This window comes from Pristiophorus japonicus, unplaced genomic scaffold, assembly GCF_044704955.1.
Source record: "Pristiophorus japonicus isolate sPriJap1 unplaced genomic scaffold, sPriJap1.hap1 HAP1_SCAFFOLD_43, whole genome shotgun sequence".
In the NCBI taxonomy this organism is placed as follows: domain Eukaryota; kingdom Metazoa; phylum Chordata; class Chondrichthyes; family Pristiophoridae; genus Pristiophorus; species Pristiophorus japonicus.
In genome coordinates, this window is record NW_027254201.1 from 282,287 (window position 1) to 301,049 (window position 18,763).

The window sequence follows — 18,763 nt, forward strand, 5'->3', positions numbered from 1 at the left end:
TCACTTGTGAACTCGCTGGTGTGTCAACAGGTGGGATGACCGAATGAATCCCTTCTCACACACAGAGCAGAGGAACAGTCTCTCCCAAATGTGAACTCGCTGGTGTCTCAGCAGGCTGGATAACTGAGGGAATCCCATCCCACACACAGCGCAGAGGAACGGTCTCTCCCCAGTGTGAACTCGCATGTGTGTCAGCAGGTTGGATAACCGAGTAAATCCCTTCCCACATTCAGAGCAGAGGAACACTCTCTCGCCAGTTTGAACTCGCTGGTGTGACAGCAGGTTGGATAACTGAATAAATCCCTTTCCGCACTCAGAGCAGAGGAAAAGTCTCTCCCCAGTGTGAACTCGCTGGTGTGCCAGCAGGTTGGATAACTGAGCGAATACCATCCCACAAACGGAGCAGGTGAACGGCCTCTCCGCAGTGTGAATTCGCCGATGTGTTTCCAGCTGTGACGGGTAGTTGAAACGTTTCCCACAGTCCCCACATTTACAAAGTTTCGCCCCAGTGTGACTGCACTTGTGTCCCTCCAGGTTGGATGATAGGCTGAAGCCTTGTCCACACACAGAGTACGTGTGCAGTTTCTCCCCGCTGTGAACGGTGCATTTTGCTTCCATGGTCAAAGGCCGATGATATTCCGTTCCCGATGAATCGTTTGACTCTGTCAGGTCTTACTGTGATGTTTGGTTTGAGCCTCCGGTTAACAAATCCTCCCCTTTTAATACCCTTTACAGTGAATTTCAAATAGGAAAAAGGGTGGATGAGAGGGAACCCACAAAAATATAAAAACAGGTTGTGAAATTGAACTTAGTGAACCGGGTCATTTGTAGGGCCAGCACTAGAAACTGTGACCATGAAAGTTGCCAGTTTGTGGTAAAATCCAAATAGTTCATTGATGTCTTTTACGAAAGGGAACCCACCTCCATTGACAGTCACACATGGGGAATTGTTGGTGCCACTGGGCCCAGAAGTACTGGGGGTGAAACCCAGCAGCTTCTCCTCCACCTCCACTCCAGATCAAACTGATGCAACAAACAGACCCACACAGGAGGCCAGGTATCCAAAGCGTCTTTGTTACATTTGTAGCATAGGTGAGCGGCAATCTTCTCTAAATTGCCCCAGGTGTGGAGACTTGAGAGTCTAGATTGTGCTTTGTACCAGAATCCAGGTCACCGATTGGAGCATGGGCAGGACCATTGGAATGTCCCAGGTACAGCAAGCAGTAGAGAAGTGGTGAGGTTGGGGTGGAGTAGCGGTGAGATTTTTGGGCAGAGGGATTGGGGACAAGGAGAGGCGAGAGTTCAGGGTGGAGAGATTGGGTCCCACGAGAGGTGAGGTTTCGTGGCCCGGTAGATGCGAGGGTCCAGGGCCAGCACGGGTCAGCCCACACTGTGATATGTGGACAGTAGGATTATGTGCGTCAGGTCTGTGCAGCAGAGCTTGGTCTCTAGTTGTCTTAGTTAACCCTTTCCACTGGACCAAGACCAAGCTCTCCCCAGCCCGTTTGGTGGTCGGTCTGCAGCAGCCAACCACGTTAAAAGAATCCACGCACAGGCACCTTCTATCCTTCAATATTGAGTTCTGTACCTGGAATATCAGCTCCCATATTGAAACACCTGTGAACTAATCCCTTTTTGGTGTGGAAGCGGGTCATCCTTGATACAAGGGACTACCTAATTCTATACTATAAAGGAGGCCAGGGAGCGACTTCCGCATCCAGCATCCACCCTGACACAGAGCGGCTGGGAATTTCTGAGCCCGCTGTATAAATGGAAGTTTTGTTTTTCTGGTTTGGGGGAGGATCTATCCTCAGGGTTTGCTGGTGCCGGACCCGGCGGCTCTGACTCGGGGACTGAGAGCCGCATTCGGTGTTGCCGAGGGCCAAAGAGCCACACTCGGTGTTGCCCGGGGCCCGAGAACCGCACTCGGTGTTGCCCGGGGCCGGAGAGCCGCACTCGGTGTTGCCCGGGGCCCGAGAGCCGCACTCGGTGTTGCCCGGGGACTGAGAGCCGCACTCGGTGTTGCCCGGGGCCCGAGAGCCGGACTCGGTGTTGCCCGGGGCCCGAGAGCCGCACTCGGTGTTGCCCGGGGCCCGAGAGCCTCACTCGGTTTTGCCCGGTGCCCGAGAGCCGCACTCGGTGATGCCCGGGACCCGAGAGCCGCACGCGGTGTTGCCCCGGGCCTGAGAGCCGCACTCGGTGTTGCCCGGGGCCCGAGAGCCGCACTCGGTGTTGCCCGGGGCCTGAGAGCCGCACTCGGTGTTGCCCGGGGCGTGAGAGTCGCACTCGGTGTTGCCCGGGTCCTGAGAGACGCACTCGGTGTTGCCCGGGGCCTGAGAAACATGGAAACATAGAAAATAGGTGCAGGTGTAGGCCAATCGGCCCTTCGAGTCTACACCACCATTCAATATCATGGTTGATCATTCCCCTCAGCACCCCTTTCCTGCGTTCTCTTTAGCCGTAAGGGCCATATCTAACTCTCTCTTGAATATATCCAACGAACTGGCATCAACAACTCCCTGCGGTAGGGAATTCCACAGTTTAACAAGTCACTGAGTGAAGAAGTTTCTCCTCATCACAGTCCGAAATGGGTTACCCCTTATCCTTAGACTATGTACCCTGGTTATGGATTTCCCCAACATTGGGAACATTCTTCCTGCATCTAACCTATCCAGCCCTCTCAGAATTTTATATGTTTCTATGAGATCCCCTCTCATCCTTCGAAACTCCAGTGAATACAGGTCAGTCGATCCAGTCTTTCCTCGTATATCAGTCCAGCCATCCCGGGAATCAGTCTGGTGAACCTTCGCTGCACTCCCTCAACAGCAAGAACGTCCTTCCTCAGATTAGGAGACCGAAAATGAACACAATATTTCAGGTGAGGCCTCACTAAGGCCCTGTACAACTGCAGTAAGACCTCCCTGCTCCGATACACAAATCTCCGAGCTATGAAGGCCAACATACCATTTACCTTCTTCACCTCCTGCTGCACCTGCATGCCAACTTTCAATGACTGATGTACAATGATAGCCAGGTCTCGTTGCACCTCGCATTTTCCTAATCTGCCTCCATTCAGATAACATTCTGTCTTCGTGTTTTTGCCACCAAAGTGGTAACCTCACGTTTATCCACATTTTACTGCATCTGCCATGCATTTCCCCACTCACCTAACCTGTCCGAGTTACCCTGCATCCTCTTAGCGTCCCCCTTACAGCTCACATCTCCACCCAATTTAGTGTCATCTGCAAACTTGGAGATTTTACACACAATTCCTTCAACTAAATCATTGATGTATATTGTAAAGAGCTGGGGTCCCAGCGCTGAGTCCTGCGCACTCCACTAGTCACCGCCTGCCATTCTGAAAAGAACGCGTTTATCCCCAGTATCTGCTTCCTGTCTGCCAACCAATTCTCTATCCACCTCAGTATATTACCACCAATACATGCGCTTTGATTTTGCTCATCAATCTCTTGTGTGGGACCTTGTCAAACGCCTTTTGAAAGTACAAATACACCACATCCACTGGTTCCCGCTCTACCAGTTACATTCTCAAAAATCTTTGGAAGATTTTTCAAGCATGATTTCCCTTTCATAAATCCATGCTGACTTGGACCGATCCTGTCACTGTTTTCCAAATGCGCTGTTATTTCATTTTTAATAATTGATTCCAACATTTTCCCCAGTGCTGATGTCAGGCTAACGGGTCTATAATTTTCCCTTTTCTCTCTCCCTCCTTTCTTAAAAAGTGGTGTTACTATAGCTATCCTCCAGTCCATAGGAACTGATCCAGATTCACTAGACTGTTGGAAAATGATCACATATGCATCCACTATTTCTGTCGCTACTTCTTTATGTACTCTGGAATGCAGACTATCAGGCCCCTGAGATTTATCGGCCTTCAATCCCATCAATTTCCCTAACACCATTTCCCATCTAATAAGGATTTCCTTCAATTTCCTCCTTCTCACTCGACCCTCGGTCCCCTAGTATTTCCAGACGTTTATTTGTGTCTTCCTTCGTGAAGACAGAACCAAAGTATTTATTCAACAGGTCTGCCATTTATTTGTTCCCCATTATAAATGCCCCTGAATCTGACTGAAGGGACCTTTACTAATCCTTTTCACTTCACATATCTATAGACGCTTTTGCAGTCCGTTTTTATGATCCCAGAAAGCTTCCTCTCATACTATAATATCCCCCCTCCTAATTAAACCCTGTCTCCTCCTCTGCTGAATTAGAAAATTCTCCCAGACCTCAGGTTTGCTGCTTTTTCTGGCCAATTTAAATGCCACTTCCCGTGAATTAACACTGTGCTTAATTTCCCTTGTTAGCCACGGTTGAGCCACCTTCCACGTTTTATTTTTACTCCAGTGAATGAACTTTTTATCCAGAATATCTTTTTTCTTAAGTTAGCCAATCATCTATGCATGCTAATATATTGGCCCCAGCCCCATGAACTTTTATCTTGTGCATGCACCTTGTTAAATGCCTTCTGGTCGTCCAAATGCACCACTTCCACTGATTCCCCTTTATCCACCCGATACGTTTCGTCCTAAAATAATTCCAGCAAATTAGTCAAACATGAATTCCCCTTCCGAAATCCATGTTGGCCGTGCAAGACTGAGTTATGCTTTTCCACATGTCCTGCTATTGCTTTCTTTAATAATGGATTCCAACATTTTCCCAATCACAGATGTTATGCAAACTGGTCTATGCGTCCCAGCTTATTTTTCTGCCTCCTTTTTTAAATAGAGGCATTAGGGTTTCCAGTTTTCCAATCTGCTGGGATTTCCCCAGAATCCAAGAAATGTTGTTACATTACAACCAAGGCATCCACTATCCCTGCACCTAATTCTCTTAAGACCCGAGGATGCAAGCCATCAAGTCCAGTTTATTTTTTCGCATTTAGTTCCATTATCTTACCCAGTACCACCTCCTTAGTGATTGTGATTGTGTTAAGTTATCCCTCCCCCCACCCTCTAACCCCGTGACTATCCACTGTTGGGATATATTTAGTGTCCTCTACCGTAAAGACTGACAACAAATATTTGTGGAAATTTTCTGACATCTCCATGTTATTCATCACTAATTCCCCGATGTTGTCCTCTAATCGACCAATGTTTACTTTAGCCACTCTTTTCTTTTTTATAAACAAATAGAGAATCTTGCTATCTGTTTTTTTGTATTCCCTGATAGTTTATCTTCATAGTCTATCTTGCCTTTCTTTGTTTACCTGCCTTTGTTTCAACCATGTCTAAGTTAACGCTATAATACCGTTCTCCAAATTGTCTATCTGTGCTCACAGCTCATCTGCCTTATTCCATTTAGTACATCCATTGACGTATATACCAGTTAGTTTTGTCTATTTTCCAGCACTTGTTTCCGCTGTCTTCTAAATTCACTTTCTACTTTTCTTCAGGCCAATTCAATATTTGCTTCTCAACCCACTGATTCTATTTTCAGCTTCTCATCCCCCAGGGTTGTGTAGAAGCTAGTTGCTGTCTGTGCCCAAATCAAAACCTTCTGCATCTGTGCAGTAGCTGTCTGGATTGTGTAGTTGCACACTGGACCAATTTTGCTACTGTTTGTGTCTGCCGAGTAGCTGTATCCTTTATGTAGTAGCTGTCTGGGGTCAAATAGGATCTGTCTGGGTCAGTGTACGAGCCCTATGTTTCTATGTAGTAGCTTTCTGGTGTGTGTAGTTGATATCTGCCCCGATTTGCACCTGTCTGCCACTATGGAATAGCTGTCTTGGTCAGTGTGGTTGCAGCCTGGGCCCAAATAAGACCAGGAGGTTCGGAGTAATCGTTGTCTGGGTCAGTTACTTGCTGTCTATTTTGTGTAAGACCTGTCTGTGTCTATGTGTTATTTGGCTGAACCGATGTAGTTGTTGTGTGGATCTGTGCAGCAGCTGTCTTGTCCCGAGCAGGAGCAATCTGGATTTAGTAGTTGTTGTTTAATTCTGTATCGTAGCAATATGGGTTGTTTATTAGTTGCCTGGGTCTGTGTAGCTGTCCGGATCTGTGTGCTGGTTGTCTGCGTTTGTTTACGAGTTTCCTCTTTGTGTGTCAGCTCTCTGGGACCCAATAGTAGCGGTCGATTTTGTGTCGTGTCTGTCTGAGACAGTATAGGACCTGTCTGTGTATGTGCAGTCGTTTCTGGTTCTATGCAGTAGCTGTCTGCGCCTCTTGAGTATCTGCCTAAGTCTGTTTAGTTGTTGTCTCTGTCGATGTAATAGGTCTGTTTGTTTTGTAGTAGCTGTCTGGCTCTGTGTCGTAATTTTCTGTGTTGATTTAGAACATGTTTGGTTTGTCTTGCAGCTATCTGGACCCTAGCTGGAGCGGAGTGGTTTGTGTAATTGTTATCTGCATCTGGGCAGTAGTTCTCTGGGTCTGTGTCCTAGTTGTATTGGTTGTGTAGCAGCTGTTTGTGTCCGAGTAGGACCTGTCTGGGATTGTTTAGTAGCTTTCTCGATCTATTTAGTAACTGACTGTTTTATGTAGGAACTCTATCCCGTGTAGTAGATGTCGAGGCCCGATTACGACTCGTGTCTTTCTGTGAAGTAGCTGTTTGGTCTGTATAGCAGCAGTCTGTGTTGTGTCGGAGCTGCCTGTGTCTGTGTAGTTGGTGTCTGGATGTTGCAGTTGATGTCTGCGCCCGAGTAGGACCTGTCTGGGTCTGTGTAGGAGCTATCTGTTTCTGTGTGGAAGCTCGCTGCCTTGTTTAACAACTGTCTGTTCCGGAATAGGACCTGTCTAGGTGTGTGTAGTAGCCGTCTGCCGCCCAGCATGACCTGTCTACGTCTGTGTAGCAGCAGACTGTATCTGTGCAGCAGTTTGTCTTGGTTTGTTTAATAGCTTCCTGTATATGTAGTATTTGTCTGGGCCCCAGTAAGACCTGACTGGGTCTGTGTAGTTACTGCCCAGGTCTGTGTAGTAGCTGTCTGGGCCCAAGTACTATATATCTTGTTCTGTGTAGTAGCTATTTGGCTCTGTGTATTAGTTGTATGATTCTGTGTAGCAGCTATTGAAGCCCGAGAAAGAGCTATTCTTTTGCGGTTCACGAGTGGTCTGGGTCTGTGTAATCGTTATCTGGGACTGTGTAGCTGCTGTCTCGGTTGTGTAGAAGATAGCTCTGTCTGTGATGGAACTGTTTGGGTTGTGTAGTATTGTCTGGGTCTTTGTAAGGGTTTTCTAGGTTATGTAGAGTTCTCTGTGTCAGCATAGTAGCTGTTGGCATTGTGCAGTAATGTCTGGACATGAGTAGGTTCAGTCAGTCTCTGTGCAGTATCTGTCTCGGTCTGTCTAGTAGCTTTATGGGTTGTGTTTTGGCCCACATAGGACCTGTCTGGGCCTATGTAGTAGCTGAATGGGCCGGAGTTGGACCTGTCTGGGCAAGATTAGGACCACTCTGGACCAGCAGAATAGCAGGAGAGTAACCGATTCTACAGGTATATAAAAAGGAAAAGAGTGGCTTAGGTAAATGTAGGTCCCTTAGGGGATCAGACTAGGGAATTAACAATGGGAAACAGGGAAATGGTGGAGACTTTGAAGAAATATTTCGTATCGTTATTCACTGTAGAATAATTTAAAGACATCCGAATAATGGATAATCAAGGTGCTGTAGGAGGGAGGGGATTAAAGTTATCCCTATCACTGAAGAAACGTTTTCGTTAAAATAATGGAACTAATGATGAGCAATTCTCTTGTACCTGATCGGTTGCATCCTTAGGTCTTAAAAGAAGTGTCTGCAGTCATCGTAGATGCATTGGTTGTAATCTACCAACATTTCATTGATTCTGATGAGGTTCCAGCGGAGTGGAAAACCGCAAAATTGACGCCTTTACATAAAAAAAGGAGGTAGAGAGAAAGCAATAAACTGTAGACCAGTTAGCGATACATCTATAGTCAATGATCTATATTAATTAATTCGATGAGGGGTCCGATTGTAACGCAGTTAAGTTTGCTGATGATATAAAAATGGGTGGAAAAGCAAATTGTGAGGAGGACACAGAAATCCTGGAAAATGATGTAGATTTATTATCTTATCACTCAAAAATAAGAGCCTGTGTATGTGGGCCTAGTTGAGTTTAGTTGCTCGTTAGTTCTTTGTAGGAAGTCCTCTGTCAGCAGAGGTCATTTAGAGGTCTGCAGGGATGGTCCTGGGTCTGTGTGGGTGGTCCCTGGGTCAGTAAAGATGGTCCCTGGGTCTGTGTGGATGGTCCTGTTTCTGTGTGCATGGACCTAGGTCTGTGTGGCTGTTCCCTGGATCATTGTGGGTGGTCCCTGCGTCAGTAAAGATGGTAACTGGGTCTATGCGGATGGTCCTGGGTCTGTGTGCATGGCCCTGGTTCTGTGTAGGTGGTCCCTTGGTCAGTAAAATGGTACCCGGGTCTGTGTGGCTGGTCCTGGGTCTGCGTTCATGGACCTAAGTCTGCTTGGGTTGTCCCTGGGTCAGGAAAGATGGTCCCTGCATCTGTGTGGGTGGACCTGTTTAAGTATAAGTGGTCCTGTGTCAGTATAGTTGTTCCGTTGCTCTGTGTTTGTGGTCCTTCTTCTTTTTGGATGGTCCTGTTTCAGTATCGAGGCTCCCTGGGTCATTTTGGTGGTCCCTGTGTCACCATTGGTGTACCCTGGGTCTGGGTGAATGGTCCTTTGTCAGTATAAGTGTACCCTGGTTCTGTGTGGGTGGTCCGTGTTCTGTGTGGGTGGTCCTGGGTCAGTTTAGGGGCTACATGGTTCTGTGTAGGTGGTCCCTGATTCAGTGTAGTTGTTCCCTGTGTCTATCTGGATGCTCCCTGAGTCAGACTGTGTTGTCCTGATTCAGTATAGGGGCTCACCGGGTCTATGTGGGTGGTCCTGTGTCAGTCTAGGTGTTGCCTTCTTCTGTGTGTTTGGGCTTGGGTTTCTGTGGATGTTCGCTGAGTCTGTCTGGGTGCTCCCTGCGTCTGTCTGTGTTGTCCCGGATCTGTCTAATTTTTCACTGGACCTGTATATGTGCTCCTTGGGCATGTCTAGCTTGTCCTGTGTCAGTATAGGTGCGTGCACATTCGGTCAGTATAGGTTGGCACTGTGTCAGTATTGGTGCTCCCTGTGTCTGTGTGTCTGGTCCTGGGTCTGTGTGGATGTTCCCTCGGTCAGTATATATTCTTCCTGGTCTGTGTGAATGGTCCTGGATCTGTGTGGATGCTTGTGAGTCTGTGTGGCTTGTCCCGATATGTGGGTGATTCCTGGTTCATTATAGAAGCTCCCTGGGTCTGTGTGGATGGTCCAGGTGTCGTTGTGGGTGTTCCTGTGTCTGTGTCGATGGTCCTGAATCAGTGTGGGTGGTCCACGTGTCTGTATGGGTGGTCCTGGGCCTGTGTGGATGGTCCTGAGTCTGTGTGCGTGGTCCATGTGTCTGTGTGAATGGTCCTGGATCTGTGTGGGTGTTCCTTGTGTCATTATCGGTGCTCCCTGGTCTGTGTGAATGGTCCTGGATCTGTGTGGGTGGTTCTGGGTCTGTGTGGGTGGTCATGTGTGTGAGTTTTAGCTTGCTCGTTCAAGAGTGGTGCTGTCTGGCTCTGTATAGGACCAGCTAGATCTGTGTAGGAATTTCCGGTGTTTGTGTTATAGCTGTCTGCGCCTCCAAAATGAGCTGTCTGGCTGTTTGTCGGTGCAGCCTAGGTCTGGGAAGAAGTTGTGCCCGTTTGTGTGGGAGTTCCCTCTAACACTGTAGGGATTGTCTGGGTTTGTGCACGTGAAGTCTGGATCTCTTGCTGTCTTCCCGTCAGTCTCATCGTTTTTTCTCTGCCTGTCATGCTAATCTTTCTCCCAAGTCCAACTGCTTCGCTATCTCCCCATTCTGTCTGCTCCGTATGTCTCTCTCTCTGTCTCCCCTATCTCCCTCCTGAATCTCTGCCCCCGTCTGTCTCTCTCCCACTCTCTGTCTTCCCTCCCTCCCTCATGTATCTCTGTCTCCGTCTGTCTCTCTCTCTCTTTCTCTCTCTCTCTCTCTCTCTGTCTCCCCTCTCTCCCTCCTGTATATCTGTCCCCGTCTGTCTGTCTTTCTCTCTCTGTCTCCCCTCTCTCCCTCCTGTATCTCTGTCCCCGTCTGTCTGTCTCTCTCTCTCTGTCTCCCCTCTCTCCCTCCTGTATCTCTGTCCCCGTTTGTCTGTCTCTCTCTCACTGTCTCCCCTCTCTCCCTCTGTATCTCTGTCCCCGTCTGTCTCTCTCCCTCTCTCTGTCTCCACTCTCTGCCTCCTGGATATCTGTCCCCGTCTGTCTCTCTCTCTCTCTCTGTCTCCCCTCTCTCCCTCCCATCTCGATCTCTCTATCTCTCTCTCTATCTCTCTCTCTCCCTCACCCCCTGTCTGAACCACGTCTGTTCTCTTTCTGCCACGCCCGTTCTGACTCTCTCTCTCTGTCTGCCTTCAATGTGTCTCCCCTGTCTGCCCCATCACTCTCTTTGTCCCCCACCATCTGTCTTGCCTCAGTGACTCCGTCCGTCCGTCTTCCTGTCGCTTTTTCTGAAACCTCCCTCTCTCCCATGTACTAATGTATGCACATAAAAACATAAGAAATAAGAGCGAGAATAGGTCAAATGTCGCAGTGGCCTCCTCCTGGATATATTTCTCATGTTCACATATGGCCCCTCGAGCCTGCTCCTCCATTCAATAAGCTCATGGCTGATCAGATCTTGGCCTCAGCTCCACTTCCATGCCCGCTACGCTTAACCCTTGACTCTATCTCTCGCTCTCTTTGTCCCCATGTCTGCCTCCCCGTCAGGCCACTCGGTTTGTTTATGCTGCATCAGTCTCCCTGTCTTAAACTCCCTGTCCGCCTGTCTAACTGCTTCTCTCTCTGTTTCCATTGTCTCTCTTTCGCCAGGTCTATTTCGAGCTCTGTCCTTTCCCGTCCGCCATGCTCTCCCATTCAACTGTTTCGCTTCGGTCTGTTTCCCGAGTCTGTGTCTTTCTCTCTCTGTCTCTCCAGCATATGGATCACTACATTTATATCTAGAACTCGCTCTCTGGAAAACCCCGTCTAATTTTTTAACTGTTTCAAAAAACTGTAGGCAGTGCTCCGAATTTAGTCTCACCAACGCCCTGTGCGTTTGAAGAAGGACATCCCTACATTCATACTTCATCCACCTTGCAATAAAGGCCAACATCCCATTGGCCTTTCTAATTACTTGCTGTACCTGCATGCTAATTATCTGTGTTTCTTGTACAGAACGCAGATTCCCCTTTACCGCAAAATATTGTATTCTCGCCCTATTCAAATGAAAGTTTATTTTTTTATTTTTTCTACCAAAGTGGATAACTTCACATGTTCCACATTATACTCCATCCCCCTAATTATTGCCCACTCAATTAGTCTATCGATATGCCTTTGCAGATTATTTACATCTTCCTCACGACTTGTTTTCCCACATATCTTTGTATCGTCAACAAATTTGGTTAAATTACACTAGGTCCTTTCATCCAAGTCATTAAAATAGATTGTAAATAGTAGGCCCCAGTAATGATCCTTGGGGCACCCCGATAGTTACAGTTTGCTAACCTGAAAATGACCTATTTATCCCGAATCTGTTTTCTGTTACTTAGCCATTCCTCTTTCCATGTTCATATATTACCTCCGAACCCGTGACCTTTATCGTGTGCAGTAAACTTTTATAATGTGGCAACTTATCGAATGTCCTTTGCAAAGCCATCTCCATGACATCTACTGGTTCCACTTTATCCACCCTGCTCGGTGCATCCTCAAAGATCTGCAAAAGATTTGTCACACATGATTTCACTTATATAAATCCATGCTGATTTTTCTTGACTCTATTATAATTTCCTTATTGTCCTGCTACAACTTCCTTTATACCGAACTCTAGCACTTTCCCAACGGCAAATGTTATGCTAACTTGTCGAGAGTTTTCCCTTTACTATCTGACCCCTTTCTTAAATAGTGTAGCTACTTTTGCGGTTTTCGAATCAGCTGGGACCTCTCCAGAATCTAGGGAATTTTAGTAAATTACAACCAAATCATCCACTATCTCTGTATCAAGTTAATTTCACACTCATGGATACAGGCTATCAAGTGCAAAGGAGTGTTACCCCTTTTGTCCTATTAGTTTGCCGAGTACCTTGTGTCTAATGATGTTGATTGTTTTAAGACCCCCACCCCCTCTCATTAGCCCCTTGATTATAAATTATGGGATGCCTTCTACCATGAAGACTCTTGTAATGTTTGGTCAGATAATCTGCCAATTACTTGTTTCCCATTATTATTTCCACATTCTCATAGTCTAAGGGATAAACCTTTACATTAGCTACTCTCTTCATTTTTATATACCTATATGGATTCTTGTTGTCTATTTTTGTATTTCTTCCGAGTTTAACCTCACAATTTTTCTTCCCGCTCGTTGTTATTTTTAATCGTCCTTTCCTGATTTCTAAACATATCCCAATCCTTTGGTCTTCCACTGTTCTTCGCAACATCGTATGCCTTTGTTTAAAATGGGGTCTCATGATTTGCTTCCTCAGCTAGCCAGAGATAGTTCATCCTTCACGTAGAGTGTTTCCTTCTCAAAGCAAATCTGGGAAAGGAATTCACAAATCTACAAGAATAAAGAATTGTCATTAATATATTTGTTAAGCCATTTCAATAAAACCTTTACGTAAAATAAGTTACACTGAAAGGTATGTTAAAGCAATTGATAATGTCTAATAAAAAAATAACTTTTCGGCCTGTTGTTAAAAACACCTGGCCATCTGTAGGTGACACACACATTTGGCAATCTGTAGGTGACAGATGGCCATCTGAAAGTGATACAAACATGGTCATCTATAGGTGACATACATAAGGACATCTGTAGGTGACACACACATGGATATCTATCGGTGAAACACACATGACCTCCCCGGCTTGAAAAGTCACTTTAGCACATCCTGAGCTAGAGAATAGCACTAAATAAATCCACATTATTACAATTATTTCAGCATTACAAATTGACTCTCTCAAACCACGATAATTACTGAAGAAATGGACCCACATTCAAGTCATCTTTATTGTTCCAGTGAAAAGTATCAGTAACGAATGAAAAACGCAGTTGGCAAAACTACTTGTGTTGCATAAATAACGGGCAAAAAAAATAATAATTACAGGTTACACAGAGAAAAATGCAGGGCCGGGGCGAGAAACTGCTTATCCGCAATGGGACCCATGGAACACAGAGCGAGATCAGGGGGTTAACATTGTTATCTGCATGCGGAATCTAGTCCAATATAAATTTTAAAACAGAACTGAAGGTCGTTCTGCTAGGTAGGGTGCAATTTATTATCACGCATTGTTTTAAGATGGAACAACAGCAAATTCCTCTGAAGGATTTACAAATCGATGCAAGAAAAGGAATGTCCATGAAATTTCACAGGAGGAGAGTGAGTGACTGACACCTGTACAGTGATCACTACCCACTCACACAGGGGTCACAGTACAGTCTCACAGGGATCACAGTTCAGTCCGACTGTGATCACCGTCCTGTCCCAAAGGGATCACAGTCCAGTCGCACAGCGATCACAGTCCAGTCCCACTGGGATCACCGTCCTGTCCCACAGGGGTCACATTTCTTTCCCACAGGGATCACACTTCAGTCCCACAGGGCTCACAGTCCAGTCCCACAGGGATCACCGTCCTGTCCAAAGAGGTCACATTTCTTTCCCACAGGGATCACACTTCAGTCCCACAGGGCTCACAGTCCAGTCCTACTGGGATTGCAGTGCTGTCCCACAGGGATCACAGTTCAGTCCCACAGGGATCACCGTCCTGTCCCACAGAGGTCACATTTCTTTCTCCCTACGATCACAACCAGTAAAACAGAGACCACAGCCCATTCCCACAGGGCTCGCAGTCCAATCCCACAAGGATCACAGTCCTTACCCACAGAGATCACTATCCTGTCCCACACGGGTAACTGTCCTGTCCCACAGGAATCACTGTGCAGTCCCACAGGGCTCACAGTCCTGTCCCACAGGGGTCACAATCCAGACCCACAGGGCTCACAGTCCCGTCCCACAGGCGTTGCATTCCAGCCCCGCAGAGATAACAGTCCAGACCCTCAGGGGTCACAGTGGAGTGCCAATGGATCGCAATCCGATCCCACATGGCTCACATTCCAGTCGAACAGGAGTCAGAGACCAATCGCTCAGGGAGCACAGTCCAGTGCCACAGCGATCACATTCCAGTCCCACTGGGATCACAGTCCTGTCCCACGGAGATTACAGTCCAGTCCCACAGGGCTCACAGTCCAGTCCTACAGAGGACACAGTGCAGTCCCACAAGGATTGCGGGCCAGTCCCACAGGGATCGCAGTCCAGTCCCTAAGAGGTCACAGTCCAGTCCCACAGGGGTTACAGTCCAGTCCCACAGGGGTTACAGTCCAGTCGGACAGTAGTCACAGACTAGTCCCACAGGGCTCACAGACAGTCCTACATAGGACGCAGTGCAGTCCCACAGGGATTACAGTCCAGTCCCACAGGGCTCACAGTACAATCCCACATGCGTTGCACTCAAGTACCACAGTGATCACAGTCCCCTCCATCAGGAATTACAGTCGAGTCCCATAGGGATCACAGTCTAGATCCACAGGAATCACAGTCCAGTCCCACAGGGATCACAATCCAATCCAACAGGGCTCACAATCCAGTCCCTCAGGACTCACAGACCAGTACCACAGGGATTACTGTGCAGTTCCACAGGGATCATACACCTGTCCTAAAGAGATCACACTCCAGTTCCATAGGGCTCACAGTCCAGTCCCACACGAGTCACAGTCCAGTCCCACAGGGATCAGAGCCCAGTCGCACAGAGGACACAGTGCAGTCCCACAGGGATTGCTGGCCAGTCCCAGAGGGGTCACAGTCCAGTCTCACAGGGGTTACAGTCCAGTTCCACAGGGCTCACAATGCAATCCCAAAGGCGTTGCATTCCAGTCCCACAGGGATCACAGTCCAGACCCACAGGAATCTCAGTCGAGTGCCACAGGGATCACAGTCTTGATCCGCAGGAATATCAGTCCAGTCCCACAGGGATCACAATCCTGTCCCACAGGGGTCACAGTACAGTCTCACAGGGATCACAGTTCAGTCCGACAGTGATCACCGTCCTGTCCCAAAGGGATCACAGTACAGTCGCACAGCGATCACAGTCCAGTCCCACTGGGATTACCGTCCGGTCCCACAGGGGTCACATTTCTTTCCCACAGGGATCACACTTCAGTCCCACAGGGCTCACAGTCCAGTCCTACTGGGATTGCAGTGCTGTCCCACAGGGATCACAGTTCAGTCCCACAGGGATCACCGTCCTGTCCCACAGAGGTCACATTTCATTCTCCCTACGATCACAACCAGTAAAACAGAGACCACAGCCCAGTCCCACAGGGCTCGCAGTCCAGTCCTACAAGGATCACAGTCCTGACCCACAGAGATCACTATCCTGTCCCACACGGGTAACTGTCCTGTCCCACACGGATCACTGTGCAGTCCCACAGGGCTCACAGTCCTGTCCCACAGGGATCACAATCCAGACCCACAGGGCTCACAGTCCCGTCCCACAGGGGTCACAATCCAGACCCACAGGGCTCACAGTCCCGTCCCACAGGCGTTGCATTCCAGTCCCACAGAGATAAGAGTCCAGTCCGTCAGGGGTCACAGTGGAGTGCCAAATGGATCGCCATCCGATCCCACAGGGCTCACATTCCTGTCGAACAGGAGTCAGAGACCAAAACCTCAGGGAGCACAGTCCAGTGCCACAGCGACGGCAGTCCAGTCTCACTGCGATCACAGTCCTGTCCCACGGAGATTACAGTCCAGTCCCACCGGGCTCACAGTCCAGTCCCACAGGGATCACACTTCAGTCCCACAGGGCTCCCAGTCCAGTCCCACAAAGTTTAAAGTCCAGTCCCACAGGGCTCACAGTCCAGTCCCACAGGGATCACAGTTCAGTCCCATATGGATCACCGTCCTGTCCCATAGGGGTTACAGTCCAGTCCCACAGGGATCAAAGTCCAGTCTCACAGTGCTCACAGTTCTGTCCGACAGCGATCACAGTCCAGTCCCACTGGGATCACAGTCCTGTCCCACAGAGATTACAGTCCAGTCCCACAGGGCTCACAGTCCAGTCCTACAGAGGACATAGTGCAGTGCCACAAGGATTGCAGGCCAGTCCCACAGGGATCGCAGTCCAGTCCCACAGAGGTCACAGTCAAGTCCCACAGGGGTTACCGTCCAGTCCCACAGGGGTTACAGTCCAGTCGGACAGTAGTCACAGACTAGTCCCACAGGGCTCACAGTCCAGTCCGACAGAGGACACAGTGCAGTGCCACAAGGATTGCAGGCCAGTCCCACAGGGATCGCAGTCCAGTCCCACAGAGGTCACAGTCCAGTCCCACAGGCGTTACAGTCCAGTCCCTCAGGGCGCACAGTCCTGACCCACAGGGATCACAGTTCCGTCCCATAGGGATCATAGTTCAGTCCCACAGATATCACCGTCCTGTCCCACAGGGGTCACATTTCTTTCCCACAGGGATCACACTTCAGTCCCACAGGGCTCACAGTCCAATCCCACAGGGATCACCGTCCTGTCCCACAGAGGTCACATTTCTTTCCCACAGGGATCACACTTCAGTCCCACAGGGCTCACAGTCCAGTCCTACTGGGATTGCAGTGCTGTCCCACAGGGATCACAGTTCAGTCCCACAGGGATCACCGTCCTGTCCCACAGAGGTCACATTTCTTTCTCCCTACGATCACAACCAGTAAAACAGAGACCACATCCCATTCCCACAGGGCTCGCAGTCCAATCCCACAAGGATCACAGTCCTCACCCACAGAGATCACTATCCTGTCCCACACGGGTAACTGTCCTGTCCCACAGGGATCACTGTGCAGTCCCACAGGGCTCACACTCCTGTCCCACAGGGGTCACAATCCAGACCCACAGTGCTCACAGTCCCGTCCCACAGGCGTTGCATTCCAGCCCCGCAGAGATAACAGTCCAGACCCTCAGGGGTCAGAGTGGAGTGCCAAATGGATCGCAATCCGATCCCACATGGCTCACATTCCAGTCGAACAGGAGTCAGAGACCAATCGCTCAGGGAGCACAGTCCAGTGCCACAGCGATCACATTCCAGTCCCACTGGGATCACAGTCCTCTTCCACGGAGATTACAGTCCAGTCCCACAGGGCTCACAGTCCAGTCCTACAGAGGACACAGTGGAATCCCACAAGGATTGCGGGCCAGTCCCACAGGGATCGCAGTCCAGTCCCTAAGAGGTCACAGTCCAGTCCCACAGGGGTTACAGTCCAGTCCCACAGGGGTTACCGTCCAGTCGGACAGTAGTCACAGACTAGTCCCACAGGGCTCACAGACAGTCCTACATAGGACGCAATGCAGTCCAACAGGGATTACAGTCCAGTCCCACAGGGCTCACAATCCAGACCCACAGGGCTCACAGTCCCGTCCCACAGGCGTTGCATTCCAGCCCCGCAGAGATAACAGTCCAGACCCTCAGGGGTCAGAGTGGAGTGCCAAATGGATCGCAATCCGATCCCACATGGCTCACATTCCAGTCGAACAGGAGTCAGAGACCAATCGCTCAGGGAGCACAGTCCAGTGCCACAGCGATCACATTCCAGTCCCACTGGGATCACAGTCCTGTTCCACGGAGATTACAGTCCAGTCCCACAGGGCTCACAGTCCAGTCCTACAGAGGACACAGTGCAATGCCACAAGGATTGCGGGCCAGTCCCACAGGGATCGCAGTCCAGTCCCTAAGAGGTCACAGTCCAGTCCCACAGGGGTTACAGTCCAGTCCCACAGGGGTTACAGTCCAGTCGGACAGTAGTCACAGACTAGTCCCACAGGGCTCACAGACAGTCCTACATAGGACGCAGTGCAGTCCAACAGGGATTACAGTCCAGTCCCACAGGGCTCACAGTACAATCCCACATGCGTTGCACTCAAGTCCCACAGGGATCACAGTCCCCTCCATCAGGAATTACAGTCGAGTGCCATAGGGATCACAGTCTAGATCCACAGGAATCACAGTCCAGTCCCACAGGGATCACAATCCAATCCCACAGGGCTCACAATCCAGTCCGTCAGGACTCACAGACCAGTCCCTCAGGGATTACTGTGCAGTTCCACAGGGATCATACACCTGTCCTAAAGAGATCACACTCCAGTTCCATAGGGCTCACAGTCCAGTCCCACACGAGTCACAGTCCAGTCCCACAGGGATCAGAGCCCAGTCGCACAGAGGACACAGGGCAGTCCCACAGGGATTGCAGGCCAGTCCCAGAGGGGTCACAGTCCAGTCCCACAGGGGTTACAGTCCAGTTCCACAGGGCTCACAATGCAATCCCAAAGGCGTTGCATTCCAGTCCCACAGGGATCACAGTCCAGTCCCACAGGAATCTCAGTCGAGTGCCACAGGGATCACAGTCTTGATCCGCAGGAATATCAGTCCAGTCCCACAGGGATCACAATCCTGTCCCACAGGGGTCACAGTACAGTCTCACAGGGATCACAGTTCAGTCCGACAGTGATCACCGTCCTGTCCCAAAGGGATCAGAGTCCAGTCGCACAGCGATCACAGTCCAGTCCCACTGGGATCACCGTCCGGTCCCACAGGGGTCACATTTCTTTCCCACAGGGATCACACTTCAGTCCCACAGGGCTCACAGTCCAGTCCTACTGGGATTGCAGTGCTGTCCCACAGGGATCACAGTTCA

General features: G+C 49.3%; 1 protein-coding gene across 1 annotated transcript; it reads right to left on the reverse strand.

The window, feature by feature from the left end:
• LOC139251638 (zinc finger protein 239-like) lies at positions 1-390 on the reverse strand. The gene has a single exon (XM_070873246.1). It carries the CDS (start codon positions 388-390, stop codon positions 1-3), a length of 390 nt encoding a protein of 129 aa, XP_070729347.1.
• Positions 391-18,763: the final 18,373 nt, after the last annotated feature.

Bases quoted from the DNA above. Each gene is read 5' to 3' on its own strand.
- LOC139251638 (XM_070873246.1), bottom strand. From the start codon at position 390: ATGGTATTCGCTCAGTTATCCAACCTGCTGGCACACCAGCGAGTTCAC.